Below are 14,718 nucleotides of genomic sequence, written 5' to 3' on the forward strand. Positions count from 1 at the left end.
ACCAACTTCTTACTTACCATGTCTCTGGAGGCAAGCAAAACAACAGGGAAAATGAACTATTGGGACCTCATCAAAATAAAAAAACTTCTGCACAGTGAAGGAAACAGTCAACAAAACTAAAAGGCAACCGACAGAATGGGAGAAGATATTTGCAAATGACATATCAGGTAAAGGGTTAGTATCCAAAATCTATAAAGAACTCATCAAACTCACCCCAAAAACAAATAATGGGCAAAAGACATGAATAGACACTTCTCAAAAGAAGACATCCAGATGGCCAACCGACACATGAAAAAAATGCTCAACATCACTCATCATCAGGGAAAAATACAAGTCAAAACCACAATGAGATATCACCTTACACCTGTCAGAATGGCTGACATTAACAACTCAGGGAACAACAGATGTTGGCAATGATGTGGAGAAAGAGGATCTCTTTTGCACTGCTGGATGCAAACTGGTGCAGCCACTCTGGAAAACAGTATGGAGGTTCCTCAAAAAACTAAAAATAGAACTACCCTATGACCCAGCAATTGCACTACTAGGCATTTATCCATGGGATACAGGTGTGCTGTTTTGAAAGGGTACATGAACCCCAATGTTTATAGCAGTACTATCAACAACAGCCAAAGTATGGAAAGAGTCCATGTGTTCATTGATGGATGAATGGATAAAGAAGATGTGGTGTGTGTGTGTGTGTGTGTGTGTGTGTGTGTGTGTGTGTGTATATACATATAATGGATGACACACACAATGGATGACGATCAAAAAGAATGAGATCTTGCCATTTGCAACTATGTGGATGTAGAGTATTATAAGGGTATTATGAGGGTATTATGCTAAGTGAAATTAGTCAGAGAAAGACAGATATCATATGACTTCACTCATATAAGGACTATAAGATACAAAACACATGAACATAAGGGAAGGGAAGCAAAAAATAATATAAAAACAGGGAGGGGGACATGAGACTCTTAAATATAGAGAACAGAGGGTTGCTGGAGGGGTTACGGGAAGGGGGCTAAATGGGTAAGGGGCATTAAGGAATCTACTACTCCTGAAATTACTGTTGCAGTATATGGTAACTAACTATTGACTAAATAAGTAAGTAAATAAATATATAAATTTACATTAACTGAGAAAATATTTTTATTATCTCAATAGAAACACAAATATTTCCCATTTGTTCAGTGGTAGAGGGACAAAGAAAATCATCATTTTAGTCTATTAACAATAATTCACACTAGGAATATTTCAAACATGACTTCTGAAATTATATGAAGGGCTATTTGCCAGCAACGAAGGCCCAAAAGAGAAATAAATGCTTCAGCAGTGTGTTTGTGTGGGGAATGGGGGGTGGATCAACCAGAATTGACTTACTTCCCTGTTTTCCTTTTAGGAAGCTTTTAGTTATATATCTACAAGGAAGGTTTGCTTTGTCTATTTAAAGAGGTACGTATTGAATGTGAATTATGTAAAAAGTCAGAACCGAAAGCAATCTAAATGTCCATCAACAGGGGAGCATTAGAGTATTATGAAAGTGACACTTGAGTATTATGAGTGACATTAGAGTATTATGAAAATGACATTTACCAAAAAAGAATGATGTCAAGGAAAAAGGGTTCAAAAATCATACATACAGAAGTTTTATAACTATGTTTTTTCAAAAGTTGTAAGACACAGGGTACTTAGGTGGTTCAGTCGGTTAAGCATCCAACTTCGACTCAGGTCATGATCTCACCATTCGTGAGTTTGAGCCCTGCATTGGGGTCTGCGCTGACAGTTCAGAGCCTGAAGCCTGCTTCATATTCTGTGTATCCCTCTCTCTCTTTCCCACCTTGTTCACACTCTCTCTCTCAAAAATAAACATTAAAAAAAATAATAAAAATAAAAGTTGTAAGACACATTCAAAGAGAAATATGAAAACTACATCAACTTGTTAACATATTGGGGGTTTTTCCTTCTTATTCTTCTGTATTTTTCTGAATTTCCTTAAGATTATCTCTTTTGGTTTTGTGATAGAAAAATGTAGCTATCAAAATAATCCATTGTGAAGAAGGAAAGTGGGTACAGGTACAGAGGAAACACAACTGGCTATGTGCCAATGACGGTGGTGATGGCGCAGAGGGGTTCTAGAAACTATTCCCCTACTTTTATATTGTTTAGAATTAAAAAAAAAAAAAGGTTTTAAAAAGAAATAGCTACCTTTCCACTACTTCTGAGGAATTGCTGTTATGGTATTAGAGTGCAATCCACTGGCTTGAGTGTTACTGGCTGGTAACAAAGTCATTAATCCTGTGTATTACGATCAGTATTAAACAGAAATTCCACCACAGTTGAATATATAATTGAATTAGGAGACCTAAAGAAATTGATTCATAAGGTATTAAGTAAACCATACTGATAACAACAACAAAAAGGACTTAAGCCTCCTGACACTTAACAGCATTTTAGTACCGTAAAGGATACTTAAGTTTGTGATGGCAAAGCAGTAGAGATTCTTTTTATTTAAAATAAATTTAATATGCAGGATTTTAGACTTGTAGCCTAGAAAAATTTTGAAACCCCCCCTAATATTGATTTTGTATAAACCAAAGATATAATAAGTATAGCATCATTAAAGTAGAGCTACCTAAAGGAGGTTCAGGCAGGTAAAGAAAATCGTATTCAAAAGATGGGCCAAGGTTGCTCATCTTATTAAAGGTCTTTGAAACATAAAATACAAACATATTTTTATTATGCAAAATGCCATTTACAGATTTTATGAAATAGGTAACTGGCTTGGAATATTATATTAACTGATGTGTAATTATGAGATCCCCTTGTCAGTCCTTGCCTTTGTTCCTAGAACTTAATATAAAGCAAGTTGCAGCAGGCCACTTTAAAGATTCTTTCAACAAGGCCACATGTAGCCTTTCTCTTCCTCTTCCACTTATCTCTTTGTCCTATTCTGAGAACAATAATATTTATCCTACCCTATCTTAAAATCTTGACAAAGTGGACAAAATATTAGAACATAATGATACTGATAATTCTATCTTTACATCTTTCCAAAGCTTAGGGCTTAAATGCCTACTATGTAGCTAATTTCTTATCATTATTAATTCACCAAAAGTGTATTTTGGCTAGATTTTGTAGCCAAATGGTAAATAAATATCATTTAGAAGAACCAAACTCACAAAGAGATAGATATCTTCCTGTATCCAAGAAAGCAACTACAGGTTGGTTATATGTAACCAATAGTTCTCTATCACTGGGAGTCCTCAAATGGAAACAAACAAAAAAACCCAAAACCCACAAAAAACCTAGCAGGTAAATATAGTACAACAGTATTCAAGCACCTAGGTATATAATCTCAAAAATACCTTCAAAAACCCTGAAATTCTTTTTTTTTTAAATTTTTATTATTACGTTTCTTTATTTTTGAGAAGCAGAGGAAGACAGAGCACAAGAAGGGAGGGGCAGAGAGAGAGGGAGACACAGAATCTGAAGCAGGCTCCAGGCTCTGAGCCATCAGCCCTGAGCATGACACGGGGCTTGAACCCACGAACCGTGAGATCATGACCTGAGCCAAAGTTGGACACTCAACCAACTGAGCCACCCAGGCGTCCCAAAACCCTGAAATTCTAACCACAATCTTAGTTCTTTTATTTGCTGTCACAGAATTAAATTTTGACCTTGTTCCTAATTTTTCTTAAAGATTTTGACATAATTGTAGTTAACAGCATAAACATCAAACAACATGAGACTTCTAATTTAATATACCACATCAGAGTAGGTACAATACAGATTTTATTATTTAAATCAATGGAATAATAGGTTACATCATATTCCATGGTTAATTTCAAGGTCTATTCTATAAATTGAAGAATAACTTTTTTTTTGTATATTGACAAAGTCAGCAACATTTTAAATTGTTAAAAATATACTTAACTCTTTTCTGGAAATTGGAACTGCAGATATTGACTTGATCAAGTTTTCTGGTGGAAGATCCAAAAGTCTGGAAAGCTAATGTTAAAAACAAAAACAAAAAGAACAGAGAAAGATGGTTATTAGATTTGTACCATATTCAGTGGAATACTGCTTATCAATAAAAAGAATATTCAGATACTTGACAACTTAAATGAGTCTCAAATGTACTATGCTAAGTGACAAAAACCAGACTTAAAAGGCTAGATGGTGTATGATTTACTTACTTGACATTCTGGAAAATCCAAAACTGTAAGAATGATGAACGGATAGATCAGTGGTTGCCAGGGGTTGAGGTTTAAAGTAGCAAAAGAAACTGTTACCAAAAAGGATAAATTTTGTATTTGTAAATTTAAAAATAAATGGTATTGGTGTACCTGGATAGCTCAGTTGGTTAAGCGCCCGACTTCAGCTCAGGTCACGATCTCACGGTTCGTGAGTTCGAGCCCCACATTGGGCTCTGGGCTGATGGCTCGGAGCCTGCTTCCGATTCTGTGTCTCCCTCTCTCTCTGCCCCTCCCCCATTCATGCTCTGTCTCAAAAATAAACATTAAAAAAAATTAAAAAAAAAAATATATAGGCTGGCAGACCCCTCCTCCCCCAGGTGGAATATGTGATATTCCTCGGACACTCCTGGCTACCCAAGAACTAAGGAAAGAGGTTTAAGTGCTTGCCATGGTAATGTGGGAAACTAAGGCAAATGAAACATTATATTCCCTTACTGCATACAACCCACTGAGAAGTCATTGAAACTGACAGAGTGACCTCCCTCTAGGAGCTCAGCTGCCTCGATGATGACCCTTTGCTAGGGGCAAAACAGAACCTTAGCTTAACATTATCCCAACCTCCAGAATCCTGTTAAGTCAGCTTCCTTTATCTCAACTGCCCCAAGATATATGCTGGCAATCACACTCCAGTTTATGACCCCCTGATATGCATCTCAAGAGTCTCATGACTGAGGTTTTATTAAACAGTAAAAAATGGTGTTTCCCTAGCAACCGCTACTCCCTGAAGGTCCTGGAAACCTTGCTTCCAAAATACCTTAGAGACTTACTCTATCCCTGACCCCCTCCCGACCTGAAGGTATATAATGAGTTACCCCTCACAATCCCAGTGCAGCTCTTCCTGCCCATGGGTCCTGTCCCTACACTTTAATAAAATCACCTTTTTGCACCAAAGACATCTTCAAGAATTCTTCCTTGGCCATCAGCTCCAGGCTCCCCACCATCATCCCAAACATCATTATCAGCAAAGTCTGCTTCAGATCCTCTGTCCCCCTCTCTCTGCCCTTCCTGCATTTCCTCTCACACAAATTATTAAACTTTTTTAAAATAATAAATAAATGGTATTTTTTTATTTTTTTAATGTTTGTTTACTTTTGAGAGAAAGACTGAGCAGGGAGGAGCAGAGAAAGGGAGACAGAGAATCTGAAGCAGGCTCCAGGCTCTGAGATGTCAGCTTAGCGCCTGATGTGGGGCTCGAACCCACAAACCGTGAGATCATGACCTGAGCTGAAGTCAGATGCTTAACCAACTGAACCACCCAGGTGCCCCTAGATTTTCTATCTTAAGTACAACTAAAGTCTGCTGGCTAAACAAAAAACAAAAAACTTAGTTACAAAGGTGAATTTTAAAGGATTTCATCTGACAAATAAGTTGTGAACTTAGGTAATACAATGTTTACATTTAAATGAAAAACACAAAAAACTTTGTTTCCAGTAAAAAAGAATCTAACTACACAGTACAGTACTACCTGGCAACAAACTTTTCCTAAAAGTAAATTCTAAGACCAAGTTATAGTCACATGAAGATATAAATACCGAAATAGAAAATACCTTCAATAGCAGTTTTACAGAGGCACAAAAACATTATTATAGGATGTAAATTAAAAAGCCAAAATAAAGAGATTGAGGGAAAGGGAGAAATATGGGGAATCACTGTTTACAATGGGCACAGAGTTTCAGTTTTACAAATGAAGAGTTCTGGAAAAGGTTGATGGTTATGGTTGCACAACAGTGTGAATGTACTTAATTCCACTGGACTGCACATTTAAAAATACTTAAAATGGTAAATTTCATATTGTATAGGTTTTCCCATAATTAAAAACAAAACAAAAAACCTAAAGAAAGACCCTGGGATGAAGTAGTGGAAGGAAGCCTTCTTTACATAATCTCCCACGTCCCACCCATTATCAAATTAAAATGAAAAGGATGGAAGAATGGAGAGGAGAAAGAAAGGATGGTAGCTAATAAAAAGGGTAGACTGTTGGTTCTTCAGCAACAAATATACAGGATAGGCACTGCCCAAAGTTAGAAACTTCGAAAGTGACAGCCAAGAAAAGAAACAGCAGATTTTGAAAAGTAATGAAGCAGCCTTGCTTGGCAAGGCTCCTAACTTGAATTAACAATTCTCATTAATACCTCAATCTGGAGAGAAAAAAAATAAATTCATTATTTTATTTGACATATTATTTATATGACCAGAGGAAGATGCTACAGAGCTGTGGGAGAGAAAGAGTAAAACAGAGAAGTGAATTCCAGTACTTTTCAGAAGTGAAGATTCTAGAGCAGCACACTAAAGTTTTCTCCCAATGGAAACAATATATTCCCCAATTAAATGGAGCAGATTCTTTTTTTCTTGAGAGACAGACAGACACACACACACACACACACACACACACACACACAGAGAGGGATGGAGGGAAGGAGGGAGGGAGAGAACGTGTGTAAGCATGCAAGTGTTAGCAGGTGGGGTGGCAAAGGGAGAAAAGGAGACTCTCAAGCAGGCTCCGTGCCACCGTGAGATCATGACCTGAGCTGAAATCAAGAGTCGAACGCTTAACCAATTGAGCCACCCATGTGCCCTGAGCAGATCCTAATATGGTTGTGTATGGGTAGTAAGAATCAGAGGAGGAACTTTTATAGGAAGATGAAAAAAATATTAGAGCAAGCCAGCAAAAATTTAATATGCCAAGTCAGAGTTCATGAGTAATGTATCCAAGTCACCATGACCTACCTACCAGAGAGACAGAATGGAAATCCCTAGAGTTTATATTTTTTTGTAATCATAAAAGCAAGGCGAGCCAAGAAAAAAATCTCACATGGAGAATGAAGTCACCCATACAATGCAGGAACAAACAAAGTGTGGGCAGAGCTGTCAAGCATGATCAAGATGAAAAGTAGGTAAAACAAACAGGCAAACTCAAAGAGATGGGGAGGGAGGAGACGGAAGGCTAGATGGTCAAAGAACTCTTGTTTAGGGGCACCTGGGTCACTCAGTCAGTTAAAAGTCTGACTTTGGCTCAGGTCTTGATCTCATGATTTGTGAGTCTGAGCCCTGCATCAGGCTCTGTGCAGACAGCTTGGGAGCCTGGAGCCTGCTTCAGATTGTCTGTCTCTGTCTCCCTCCCTGTCCATGCTCTCCCTCTCTCAAAAATTAAAAAATTAAAAAAAAAAAAATAACCGAATGAATACAAAACATTCATCCAAAGTCTTCAAGATTTGTGAACACAATAAGGATTTTTAAGACAAAAAAAGATAAAAAGGGAATCTAAAAATTAAATACAAATTGATAATCATTTTTATTATACAATTAAGAAACACAAAGGAAGAGTCATAATTAAAAGAAAGACACAGAAGGCCGATAATCAGAGAATACAGATTTTAAAAAACACAAATGAAAGCAATTAGAGGACAATAAATAAAATTTGTATAAGATAATCCAACCTTAGGATAATTGGTGTCCCAAAAACACAAAAGAGCAGCAAAGAAGAAGACAGGAAAATAAGTACAATGGTTCTCTAGCACTCCAGCAACATAAGGATAGAGAAATAAAACCCAAAGTCACAGTCTTCAAAAACTGATAGCTAAGGAAAGATGCAAGAGTCTGAAGCAGAATGGAGCAGTCTTGTGTAGCAGGGTTCCTAACTTGGGTTTCTCTCATCAGAAACTACAGAGATGAAATCAACAAAACCCATGAAAAATAAGAAATATTCATAAATATATATCTTGACTCTCACAAAAGCAAGGCCTGAGAAAAGAACTATATGCAGGTAGTTTATTTGGGAGGTGACTCCTGAGGGCAGATTGAGAAGAGTGAGAAGGAAGGAGAAAAAGTTAAAGACTGCTGTCAAGGTCACTGCTACAGGCAATAAGGGCTGAATTTCCATAGCACCTCCCAAAAAGCACACACAGTATCTACCAAAATTGGCTATCCAAAAATAGGAAGCAGGAGTTTCCATTCCCCATTGATTGAGGGCTGCTTTTTTTTCCTTAATGTATATTTATTTTTAGGAGAGAGACAGAGTGCAAGCGTGCACAAGTGGGCAAGAGGCAGAGGGAAACAGAGGATCTGAAGCAGGCTCTGTGCTGACAGCAGAGAACCCAATGTGGGGGACTCGAACTCACAAACCACATGAGATTGTGACCTGTGCCGAAGTCAGACACTTAACTGACTGAGCCACCCAGGCTCCCGTGAGGGCTGTCTTTGAGGGTGTTAACTCTGCCACACTTGAGCTGGGCATAGGCTGGAACCAGGAGGCTATTAGACTAGATGAGGTGCTGTTAGAAATAAGTGATTGGAGGCAGATGTGAAACCAGTCACATAAGCGGCAGCTGGAGCCAAGCAAGGTGTGACCAAAGTGACAGGAGATAAGGCAGAATACTCAATAAAATGGACAATTTCCCTGAAATGAGGAGCTAAATCTAAATTGTGGTATATTACTACAATGACACCAAGCAGTAAAATGAAAGAACTAGACCTCTCCATGCATTATTACAGATATATCTTTTTTAAGAAATTGAGGCTAAGAAACAAAAAACCCAAGTTGCAGAAGGATGATTACAGTTTGATTACTGTGAGAAATGAGCCCACTGACCCAATCAAAGGAGGGATGGGGAGACTTGGAGCACAGTGATGTGAGGCTTGTAATCAATTTTCTTGCAAGAGCAGTGTCTGATGGACAGGCACACTTGGGGCAGTTACAGCAAACAATTTATCTTCTACCCTGGTTCCTCTTTGGTTGAGTACTACAGAGGTTACAGCCTTACCTGGAAGTCACCTATGCCCATGTAAGGCAAAAAGTAGTCTGACTGGAATAAATGTACATTTCTTGAGGTGATGCAGAGACGCCAGTTCTTTGGTGCATGCTCATTGCAAAGCCCATAAAAAATAAGCCCATGAAATGGAGAGGGTTAAGAACAACCAGGAAGTGAAGTGTCCATGGGTTTGGGACTCCTCTGGGTGGGGGGGGGGGGGGGTGGCTGGTACATATTTCCAGTAGGTTGTAAACCTACTGTTAACTAGACAGAACAATTTTATTTGGTGTTTCTGAAAACGAATCATCTCATGTAATTCTCACAATTACCACTTACATTAAATGTAATAACTTGCAAAAATATACTATTTAGGGATACATCCATAGGTAGAAAGTGACATGCACAGATATAATAAACACAAAATCTTACATGTGAGGAAAGAGTTTTTGGCCAGGGATAGGTACCCAGAAGATTTAATAGTATTTGTAATAGTTTATTTTTTAAGTTGAGTGGTGGGTACCTATCAACTATATTTTTCTCCATGATGAAATATTTTATTAAAAAAAGAAAAACTGAATCTATAGATCAATATAAATTACTAGGTCAGGAAAGCATAATAGGGAAAATTCAACACTGAAAACACATTCTGCTTAAGTTACAAAACTTCAAAAATAAAGCACCCAATCAAGAAAACTCCAGGGATGAAATAAATGTACTGTACTTTGTAGTCATATTATCTAACCACAAAGACCATGATCTTTGTTAAAGTAAATAATTTAGTAATGATATTATACACAACTAGATTCACCCACAAGAGAAGTTGTAAACCGATATGTTTGTTTCACCTGCTCAGTTGTTTTTAATCTGAATTGCCAACATATGAAAATTCATGTTTTAAAATAACATTGGATTAAATTCAAAATCAGAACTAATGAATCTGATGTTATTGCTTTATTTCTAAAATGAAGATTTTTGATCTTATTTCTAAACATGCTAATTTTCTAATGATATAAACCTCCTCTATATATTTCTAGGGTTATTTTATTTGAGAAGTCAAAATTTCTTTAAAACAACAAATTAAAAAAAAAAAAAAAAGGCACCATGAACCCTTCTGGAAGATCTGCTTACAACAAAATCCAGCCAATTAAGCCATACCTTGGTAAGAGGATTGGAAGGAAGCATCTTATCCAATTCAATGTAAAATGAATAGGAAGCAAGTTGTGCAGATATGGCTAATAGACAGTAAGTGCTACACACTTTGAGAAAGTTACCCAAACAAATTAGGAAAGGTAGAGGAAAGTTATACCAACCAGAAAAGTGCTAATGTCCTTATTTCTTAATAGCAAGGGTTGATACTATCTAAATTTGAAGCATCAAAAATTTTTAAAAAGACTCCGAATTGTAATGTTTTTCAAAATCTCTTTTCATAAAGTAGAGGACTCACTTAGGAAGTATAGCAATAATTCTTTGAGTTACATTTTGGTTTCTTTTTCTTTAAGCACAAGCAAAACTGTTTAGTATTTTCAACTTAAAAACAGCATTTTGGTTACGGGGAATCATAATACTATTATGCAGTTCGTAGTTGGACATTTTCTATCACACAATTAAAAAAAACCCTCAAAAGCCCATTACAATACAGCCCAATTTTTGTAAAAAAGCATATATAGTCTTCCTTTTTTTCTGTGTGTATATCCTCCAAGGAATGTATCTAAAATAAAGTTCAACCAATGTTGATACTGATTACTTATGGAGGAGGTTTTCCTTTTAATTGTTTGCACCTTTTTGTATTGCTTAATTCTTTACAATGACCACACATTATTTTTGCAAAAATGAGATTTTTTTTCTTTACCAAAACACAACTTTACATAAAAGTACTGTTAAAAAGATTCCTTTTGGAAATGAAGCCATATGGTTCAGATATGTGGCTTTCTGGTTATCTAACTTCATGTGGGGCTAAAACTTTCACCTAGAATAATGGATAAAATTAGTTCCCCTTTATTTTTTAATTTTTTTTTGACTATTTATTTTTGAGAGACAGAGTGTGAGCAAGGGAGGGGCAGAGAGAGACAGAGAGGGAGAGAGAGACACACACACACACACACAGAATCAGAAGCAGGCTACAGGCTCTGAGCTGTCAGCGCAGAGCCTGATGCAGGGTCGAACCCACGAACCGTGAGATCATGACCCGAGCCGAAGTCGGACGCTTAAGCGACTGAGCCACACAGGCGCCCCAAAATTAGTTCCCCTTTATAAAGGCTCTGGGATTGTAGTGGTGTGAGGAGGGATTCAAAATACCCTAACCTCAGAATTCTGAGGACAGAATGTAATAATGATAAACATTTATTGAATGTATACAATGTACCAAACATAATCTAAACACTATGTACAATACTAAACACTGTTTGAATTCACTGAATCCTAATGACAAGACTATAAAGTAAATAATTTTCCAGATTTTACAGAAGGGGCAGAGAACTTACATACCTGTCAAAGGAGAGGGTAGATTTAAACCCATGTGTCTTCCATGGTCAATGTTCTTAATCATTATAACTATGGTTCCCACATTTTGTTGCACAGTCCACATTGGAATGACTCACAAATCTTTAGAACACACTGATCCCTGGCTCCCACAGCCAAATATGCTGGTATGACCTGGGGAACAGGATGTAAAAAGTTCTCTGGTCTATTCTAATATGCAGTAAAGTGTGGCAACCACACCGCACTATACCTTTAGGTTTCCTGGTCTTCCCGAGTTAGTAGTTATCAAGCCTGGAGGAACATCAGAATCACCTGATGATTTTTAGAACTTTAAGTCCCCCACCTCACCCCAGACCAATGGGCCTGGGCTTAAGTATTTTTTTAAAAAAATATTTATTTTTCAGAGAGAGAGAGAGAGAGAGAGAGAGAGAGAGAGAGAGGTATAGAGTGAGTGGACAGAGGAAGTGAAGTGGGCTCGGCACTGACAGCAGAGAGCCTGCTGCAGGGCTCAAACCCAAGAACTGTGAGATCATGACTTAAGCCGCAGTCGGATGCTCAACCTACTGAGCCACCCAGGTGCCCTTGGGCTTAAGTAATTTATGCTTCTCAGGTGATTCCAGTCTATAAACTAGGCTTGAGAACTGCTGCTTAGGAAGGTACCAGCAGTCTCTCCTCACATTACCAATCAGTGCCAAGGCTAGTGAGTGTTTTTAATGAGAGGAACATCTTTCAAATGGGTGGGGCACAAAAAAAAAAAGAAAGAAAGAAAAATTAAGAAGCACTGTCAAGTGGTCGAATGTCAGAGAGCATGGTTTTTAATTCACCTACATTCCCATAAGTCTACAATTATTCAGGAAATCATAAGATTTTCTTTAACTGTCTCTGAACTTGGATTTAATGTTTTCTCTCATGAGAATGTTGCCTATGGGTTTCCTTATACATTTCCTTTCTTCTTTCCCTTCAGATAAAGGTGTTTTCCTGGCATTGGGCTTCACCTAGGACTACCGCAGGTAAAACGAGGGCCTATTGATAATTACCTACTTGAGACCTCAGGATGATGAAAGAAAAAACTTCTACAGAATAAAATATACTAAAAATTACTCAAGGAGGATAATAAGACCACAACAATAAAGCTCAAAATTTTAATAGAGAAATAAAATCCACAAAATATTAAACACATTCCTTGAGAAGTAAACTAAATAACCCAAATGAATAAGGAGAAAACCTGAGGTTGAAAGCAGGGAACATTTAAGAGAGTACCAAAAGTGAAAATCCACATATGCCAGATCTGGCTTGGGAACTTAAGATCAGATTCTAATGTGTAATATAATAATGGCCAATATGTATCGAGTGCCAACAACGTACCAGGTACAATTCTAAGTCTTAGATTTGGCAATATAGCATCAGAGATTTTAATATAATCTTTGACTACAAGGGTATCCAGTATGAGAAAGCACGTTAATTAAGGAGCTTGTGGGCGGTTCTCAACCATTCCTTTTCCCTCAGACACACAGGATTCCTACCCCCAGTACCCAAGTACTGAACACAAAGCCAAAAAAAAAAAAAAAAAAATTCCTATCATTCTGGTTCTAGACAGGTTCTAAATTCAATTAGAAATTAAATTTACCAGATTCAAGATCGAAATCTCTGATAATTTCATAAAAAACTCTAATTTTGCTAATGAAAAAGAGATCCTTATGCTTTAGCATACAGGTAGCAGAACTGATATTTCTTAGGAAAATTAGCTCTGCATTTTTATCCATGTAACAGTCTATAGGCCACGAGTCTCAAAATTCTTAAAATGTTATCAATCACTCTTCCAGATCTTAAATTACTTAAACTGTGTCAATTACCCCTGGTTACTCCTTACTTCTGACTCTCAAATACAACCAGGCCAGGTATGTACATTTGCCAGCAGGAGCCAATGCACAAGCATGCCCATATTTGTACAGACTTTCTTCAGGTACAGGTCTGGATTAACTGACTCAAACTGGCAGCAAACCTGGTAACAACTGAAACTTCAGGGTACAGAAGAGAACTTTCCAAAAGATCGGGAAGGCAAGTTATTACCGACTATCTATAATGAAAGAAATTTAGCACAACTCTTGAATAACTTGTAGTTTTAAGCAGAATGGAACGCTGGCGGGCCCGTTAGAAGTACGTGTTAGGAGAGAAATACACATCTAAACAATTCAGTCATTCAGCAAAATGTTAATAACTGGTGAATCTGGATAAAGAGTATATGGAGTTTTTTGCACTATTATCATAACTTTTCTTTAATTTTGACATTCAGAATTAAAAGTAAAAAAAAAAAAAAATGAACCAGCTGGATTTACTTTAAACTTAACGTCAAAACCTAAGTGAAAAGAGAAAGGGAAACAAATCTATACTCTGCCATTATGTTTCTGAGACAGATATAGTACTGACAATTTTACACAGGCTATTTTATAGAATATAAAGAACTAGAGCTTTCAGTCAAAAAGCTGGGTTTGTAGTTCAACTCTACAATTTCGCTGCTCTGTAACTTTATTCTTTTATCTTCCAGAGTTTCAGTGTCCTCCTCTATAAAATGGAGATGATACAAATAGGATGACTGAAAAGATTAAAAGATCACAATATCAAGTACTGTACACTTTGTGTGCATACCACAGTCCTAAGTGATGGGAGACAAAATCTTCTAGGTTTTCTCTGTGTCTTGTAAACTTCTAGGTTTCTCTGTGTCTTGTAAACATGGCATAAAATCTTTTCAAAGATGTATGTACAGCAAACAGATCTGTAACACAGAGTGTCCCACTGCAGAGCAAAGGGGAACATGCCTACTGCCCATTCTAAAAGTCTCGGGGCTCCTCTCCTATGTAACACGGCACACTACCTGTGCAGGTATCATCTGACCTTCCTCACATTGCCCTGTGGAAGAAGAGGTGTCTGGGGAACTGATACAAGCAAATGTTGATACTCTGACCACTACCATTGCTGTGAATAATAAAATCCTTTTTTCACCAAGGGATCTCATGTTTTCTGCCACCATCAATGAACTGTGGTAAAATAGGGTAAAATCCCAAACCCTTCACAGTTCTTGACACTATACACCTTCCGTTAACATTTATGTCCTTAGATCTTATCAACAGCCCCATAAAGTTCAGCAAAAACACTGCATGGTACAAGTGAGATATTTCACAAATGGCAGTTATTATTGTCTTCATCATCATTAATCTTTGCAACAATCCTGTAAACTT

The 14,718-nt window shown here is 37.3% G+C and overlaps 1 protein-coding gene across 2 annotated transcripts in view; it reads right to left on the reverse strand.

Annotated features, from left to right (window-relative positions):
• RARS2 (arginyl-tRNA synthetase 2, mitochondrial) overlaps positions 1–14,718 on the reverse strand; it is a 63,641-nt gene that overhangs the window by 45,630 nt on the left and 3,293 nt on the right. For both annotated transcript variants that reach the window (XM_049653992.1, XM_049653991.1), the window contains exon 2: positions 3,935–4,008. In XM_049653992.1, coding sequence (XP_049509949.1) covers positions 3,935–4,008 — 74 coding nt within the window. The remainder of the gene's footprint in view (positions 1–3,934; positions 4,009–14,718) is intronic.

The sequence above is a fragment of the Panthera uncia genome (genome assembly GCF_023721935.1).
Source record: "Panthera uncia isolate 11264 chromosome B2 unlocalized genomic scaffold, Puncia_PCG_1.0 HiC_scaffold_24, whole genome shotgun sequence".
Classification (NCBI taxonomy): domain Eukaryota; kingdom Metazoa; phylum Chordata; class Mammalia; order Carnivora; family Felidae; genus Panthera; species Panthera uncia.